General features: G+C 38.6%; 1 protein-coding gene across 1 annotated transcript; it reads left to right on the top strand.

Annotated features, from left to right (window-relative positions):
- Positions 1–1,549: 1,549 nt before the first annotated feature.
- LOC134643387 (cytochrome P450 2K1-like) lies at positions 1,550–6,391 on the top strand. Its single transcript, XM_063495727.1, has 9 exons — positions 1,550–1,756; positions 1,848–2,010; positions 2,297–2,446; positions 2,541–2,701; positions 2,789–2,968; positions 3,205–3,346; positions 3,476–3,660; positions 5,981–6,122; positions 6,204–6,391. Exons 1-9 carry the CDS (start codon positions 1,550–1,552, stop codon positions 6,389–6,391), a joined length of 1,518 nt encoding a protein of 505 aa, XP_063351797.1.
- The last annotated feature ends 80 nt before the right edge of the window (positions 6,392–6,471 follow it).

The raw sequence follows: 6,471 nt of genomic DNA, 5'->3' as shown, positions 1-6,471 counted from the left end.
AAACTCTACTCTGGAACATGAACTTAGAACATGATTGGGACTAACATTAGCTTTGAGGCACACTATGATTCATAATACTCCGCTTGGAGACAAACAGGTTTAACTCAGAAATTCATAACCTTTTACTGTGAAATACATATGGCTGACTTGGCATTTCTATGAAACAAAGCTGTAAAGAGCACTAGAAGTGTCCGTGGGGAAGCCGTGGGGCTGTCGTGGATGGGATGGAGAACCAGACACTGGGAAAGTTGCCAGTGCAGGAACTCCCGAGGAGGGGGGCAGAGGTAAGGGTTTAGTCACTGAGAGTGGGGAGAACAGGTGTTAGATGCAGGACACGACAAGCTGGTCCAAAAACACTCATAGTGACAGTAAACAGTCTTACTCATGCGCAGGAGGAGGCAAAGCTTAGAGGGGAGGTGGTCCAGGTGAGGGGAGATGGTAATCCTGAGCACTGGGCAGGGAGGCAGGCAGGTGGGCATGGAGAAATTGTGAGCAGACCAGCGCTGAAATCCAAACAAATTACGGCAGCGGCTTGGCAATGTCCGGGGGTCCTCTGAGAGTGGAGAAAGCACAAACGTCAGGAAACACATGAAACAATTATGAACAGACGAAACTGTGGAAGCCCTGACTGACAAAGGTTTGCAGACAATCTGGCGAGGTGTGAGTCTGAGCGCTGGTCTTAAGAAGCCGGCAATTCCAATTACGCTCAGGTGCAGCCTGTCAGCATGATGTGGCGGCTCTGCCCAGGGGTGGAAATGCCAGCCCTGAGGGAAGGCCCAGCACTCACCCGGACCATGACAGAAATGAAGACTATTAGTTTTATTGGGAACGACTATTCAGCATCCAAAAGTATAGTTCATTTTGACTGACATGACATAAGCAAATGATAATGTTGTCGACGGCAGAGAATTGTATGAAAGCCACTGATACATGTCCAAGAGCATTTGCAATTTGTTCAGAGGAAGGAGAAATTGCTACTATGATGTGCAGAAATGACTAAGTGTTGTGGAGGTTGCACTAATGGTTTTGAGAATTTTCATTCTGATCTGAGAAAAGCACCAAAGCGACTGAGAAAAACTGTAATTTTACCAACATGATTGAGAAAGACTATAATTAACGGGGTATAAAATAACTGGGTAAATATTTCCAACCTTTTATATATATCTATATATATATATATATATATATATATATATATATATATATATAGATAGATAGATAGATAGATAGATAGATAGATAGATAGAATAACTGTAACATCTTACGGTTGCAGCGGAGTTTGTGGTTGTACACAGAAATGTCCTTCTAGTTGCTTCAGGTCCAAGTACAATTTTAATATTTGCATATTTGCACAGTCCAAAGTACCAGTTTGTTCACAGTAATGGTTTACTAGGTCATTCATATGGAACCTTTCTACTAAATCATCCCACCCCCTAGCACTTATTGTCTAGATTGGAAAACCAAAGAAAAAATCTAGTTTAGTACCAAATGCAGAGTCAGAGAGTGTCTTTGTAAAAAGAACTCTCAGTGGATATTTGGTTTGAAAGCCATGGGGATATTAGATGTTTTTCTCCATTGCTTCAGTTACACATTCTTGTTGGGGGCTTTCACAGTCGTCCTGTTCATGTATTTAATCTCCCCTTCCAGTTTCAGTACCAAAAAACATGGTAAGGAGCCTCCAGGACCCAGACCACTCCCCTTGCTTGGGAACCTGCTGCAGCTGGATCTGAAAAAACCCTACAACACATTACTGGAGGTGAGGTAGTTTTTGTATTATTTTTCTTTCAGGGTGTTTTGTAGATTCAGCTCACCAGGTAACACATTTGCCTTTGTTTTTCTGTTCCTAGTTATCTAAGAAATATGGATCAGTCTTTACTGTCTATCTGGGACCCAAAAAAGTGGTGGTCCTGGCAGGATACAAGACAGTGAAGGAGGCACTTGTCGACTATGATGAAGTGTTTGGTGACAGAAATCCACTGGAGATCATGCGTGAACTCACTCAATCACATGGTATGGAAAATGACTATTATGTAGGGTTGCTATTTTTTTAACTATGAAATAAGAGACACTCTGTTATGTCAGAAACACAATGCACAACCCTCTGGACATAATGTAAATATGCAGTGTATGTGACATTACAAGTAATGGTCAATATATGTGACATTTAAGGTAGACTAAAGGACAAACCAGTTGGCAACCCTAATATTATGCTACCATAAATGTATTTTTTTCACACAGTTACCCTTTAAGCTTAATCTATTCTTAGGTAAACTATTTTGTAAAAATTTAATTTCAGGAGTTGCGTGGTCCAACGGCGATTCATGGAAAGAAATGAGGCGCTTTGCACTGACTAACCTGAGAGACTTTGGGATGGGAAAGAGAGCATGTGAGGACAAAATAATTGAAGAATGTCAATACCTCATTGAAGTTTTTAAGAAATTCAAAGGTAAAACTCATCACATTGTGTTGAGTTTAGTAAATAGTAAATAAACTGACATTTTTTCTAAAGTTTACGTGCTCCTTTATTTCTGTTGTAACAGGAGAAGCTTTTGATACAACCCAACCAGTTAACTGTGCAGTCTCTAATATTATCTGCTCCATCGTCTATGGCAGCAGATTTGAATATAATGATCCAGAGTTTATACTTCTGGTAAAGCGAACATCCAGAATTGTTAGACTTGGTGGAAGTCCCTCAATGCAGGTATTAATTCCTACTTTTTGAAGTATATTCACTGACAGTATTATTTATTTTGTTGTGCATAAAGCATTACTTTGTCAACTTTGACAGATCTTTGACATGTTTCCATCGCTCGTCAAGTGGACTGCGGACAGAAATGAAATGCACAAAATATATTCTGCTAATAAGAAACAAAACCGAGCCATCTTCAGTCGCTTAAAAGAGAGTCTGAATTCCCAGATGTGCAGAGGCTTTGTGGATGCTTTTCTGGTCCGCAAACAAAATCTGGAGGTTGGACTTTCTATCATCTTTCAAGTTGGTGTTCTGGGATGTTTAACTGAAGCTCAGGGTGAAACTGTGCATGTTCCTGCCCAACTAGTTAAGAAAAAACTGTAGCTGTGTGTTCATAGAACTTTGAAATGTATCTGAAACCTCTGTTGATTTGCATCTTTTCTGCTGATGAGCTCCCATAAAACTTTAGGATTAGAATGATTTGAGTGACTTTTCTGTTAAATGTCTATGTGCAGAAATCTGGGATTACCAAAAGTCACTTCCATGATGATAACCTTATGATAACAGTCATGAATCTGTTTGCTGCCGGCACTGAGACAACATCAACTACACTGAGATGGGGACTTCTGCTTATGGCCAAATATCCAAAGATACAGAGTGAGAAGCCTAAGTAATAGAAAAGACAAGATCAAATGAACCACAAAGCTTTTATGTATTTATTTAGTATAAGTGAAGTGTTTTAGTCAGGTAATGGGGATGTGTCCACTGCTCTCTTTTATGCTTCAGATGAGGTCCAGGAGGAGCTGAAGAGGGTCATAGGAGACCGACAGGTACAGGTTGCCGATAGGAAAAACCTTCCCTTCACTGATGCTGTCATCCATGAGACACAGAGACTGAGCAGCATCGTCCCCACTGCACTCCCTCACAAAACCACCCAAGACATCACTTTCCAGGGTCACTTTATTGAGAAGGTAACACTAACACACTTACTATGGAAAACGAAAGATATACCAAACAAATATCTTGATGGAAAAAATAAATGCAATATGGATAATGTCCTTTCAAGTTGGGGGCATGACGACAGGCAGGTCAGCCTAAATGCAGACAAAGTAAGTTAGGTAGGCATTGCTTCAACTGATTTACCTGTCAGCAGGAAACTGAAGCTTTCAAGCAGGTTGGCAGGAAAACTGCTGCCAGCAAAAGAGAGCTTTAAAATCAAACAGGCAAGAATTACACAAGTTATCGGAAAAAACAACTAAAAAACAATAAAAGCACCTTGCAAAATTTTGTGAAATGTGAAACTGGAGAATAGATTATGTGCCTTTTAGTGTGCTGTTCTGTTTTTCGTGACAATATTGGACAGATTCACAATGCTCTTTTTCTTTTAGATATTTTTTTTTGGCAATTTTGCCTTTATTGGATTGTGTAGCAGTTAACATAGACAGGAAACTGGGAAGAAAGAGGGGAAAGACACAGCAAAGGGCTGCAGGTCAGACTCACACCTGAGCCTTCCTTCTCCAGCCGTGTAGCCGCCTGCTCACCCACTGAGCTAAAGTGGCACGCCAACAATCCTCCTATTAAAACAGAATGTAAAAAAGAAGCTAAAGTGAGTGCAGAACCAATTAATAATTATAAAGAGCAGAACAAAGCAAAATGCATATGATGGATTCTAGTTTGAACACTCTGGAGACAAAGTAAGAGAGGCAAAGTTGAGATTGTTTGGACATATGCAGGCAAAGTTGAGATTGTTTGGACATATGCAGGCAAAGTTGAGATTGTTTGGACATATGCAGGCAAAGCTGAGATTGTTTGGACATATGCAGAGTGGGGGAATTAAGGATTTTGGACAATGGTGAAGACAGAGCAGCCAGGCAGGAGGAAAAGATGAAGACCACAGAGAAGATTTATTTAAATAGTGAAGGAGGACATGCAGAAGGTTAATGTGACAGAAGAGGGCACTAAAGGGAATAGCTGAAAGAAAAAAAAAGAGGAAGGTGCATGCTGTTCACAATAATATTAGAAAAGAGTGCAAGAACGACATGCAGTCCATCAAACGCTATATTTAAAGTAAATAAATGCTGATTAATTTGACCGTGCATCAGGTATGACAAAAGGCAATATCATAAAGGATTACATCAGAGGGAAGGCTCAGGCTGAGCAGTTTAGAGACAAATTAAAAGAGCCAAGATTGAGATTATTTATACATTTGTTTGAGGAGGGATATTAAGCATGTTGGACAATGGTGAAAAGAGAGCAGGCAGGAGGAAACATGAAGATAGCAGTGCAGGAAGACATGCAGGAGGACAGTGTGAGAGAAGAGGGCGCTAAAGGCAGCAGATGAATAATTTAAAAAAAAAAAGAAGAATTACAAAACTGTTATAGAAGAATGCAAGTATTTTCACCAATATGCTGTTGATCAAGGCCTATATGCAAAGGAAAAAAATGCTGATCAATTAGTCTGTGTTGCCGCTAATCTGGATTTGTATTTCCCTCTTGTCTGGATATCCCAGTTGATTCAAATACTCCACCTTGAGTAATAAACTGTTATTTTCTGGGGCGACCGAAAAACAAATTTAAATTAAAGTTAAATAACCTTTTATAAATAAATGTCCTTTTACTACCATAAAAATATAGAATTATTTAGTAATTACACAATGGAAAATGTATCGAATTTTATGGTAGAGTAAATCAAAATAAATGTTTTAGCTTTACGTTTACATAAAACCTTTATGTATTTTTACAATCTTTGTGTTATAAATAAATAGTATTTATGTGCAAAAACAATGAATTGACCTAATAACATGGTAAGCTAATTGCCTGGTTTTATTATCTAATTTTATGTGAAAAATGTTGTATTTTACTCTATTTTATTGTTTCATTTATTATGTAATGAAATATCACCCATAAAAAAGTAAAAAAATATATATATACTGTTGTTAAACTAGTAACTGGATTTGTATTCTACAGTGTTTTTGATTGTACTGTAAAAGGGGTTGCCATGTCTATCTTTACTTAAGTAGCATGTATATTTAATATTTCTTCACTGTTAAAAAGGTATTTAACATAAAACTATTGAATTTACCCTTTAAAGAAATTCTGAAAATGGCTTGTAACATACTGTTAATATCAAGTATATATTCATACTGATCAGACAGCCATTGACCATAACCCCCCTCATTACGTTTGCTAGAAAAAGTTTGTTAAGACATTAGTAACATAAGTAACTTCTGTAAGCTATTAAAATGTATCATATAAAAAGCATTTTCAGTTTGTGTATTGTAATTTTTGCAGGGAACCACAGTGTTTCCTCTCTTGACATCTGCCCTGCATGATCCCAGCGAGTGGGAAAGACCGCACAGCTTTTATCCTGCTCACTTCCTGGACAAAGAGAAAAAGTTTGTCAAGCGAGATGCCTTCATTCCATTTTCTGCAGGTTTGTGAGCTCAGCCATCACTGTTTAGTTTACTTTGACTCACAAGAGAGCCAGAAATTTTTCATGAATTCTCTCTTGCAGGTCGCAGGATTTGCCTCGGAGAGAGTCTGGCCAGGATGGAGCTCTTCCTCTTTTTCACCACCCTCCTTCAACATTTTCGTTTCACTCCTGCACCTGGAGTTTCAGAAGAAGAGTTAGATCTGACTGCAGTTGTGGGCATTACTCTCAGCCCTTCACCTCACAAACTATGTGCTGTTCCCTGTATGTAAGAAGGAGGCAGTCTAAACAAAGTTGTCCTATCTTCTCAATCCTTTTATAAAAATGAGTTCTTTTGGGTAGTTTCTTGTTT

The sequence above is a fragment of the Pelmatolapia mariae genome, linkage group LG15 (assembly GCF_036321145.2).
Source record: "Pelmatolapia mariae isolate MD_Pm_ZW linkage group LG15, Pm_UMD_F_2, whole genome shotgun sequence".
Lineage (NCBI taxonomy): Eukaryota > Metazoa > Chordata > Actinopteri > Cichliformes > Cichlidae > Pelmatolapia > Pelmatolapia mariae.
Note: the sequence above shows the minus strand (reverse complement) of the source record. Positions and strands in the feature narration are given on the sequence as shown.

What these genes read in the sequence shown, in the direction of transcription:
- LOC134643387 (XM_063495727.1), top strand. Translation starts at nt 1,550, where the DNA reads ATGGGGATATTAGATGTTTTTCTCCATTGCTTCAGTTACACATTCTTG. An exon ending in AGTTTTTAAGAAATTCAAAG is followed by an intron (nt 2,447 to 2,540) that starts GTAAAACTCATC and finishes CTGTTGTAACAG; the next exon opens with GAGAAGCTTTTGATACAACC. An exon ending in CTTCATTCCATTTTCTGCAG is followed by an intron (nt 6,123 to 6,203) that starts GTTTGTGAGCTC and finishes TCTCTCTTGCAG; the next exon opens with GTCGCAGGATTTGCCTCGGA.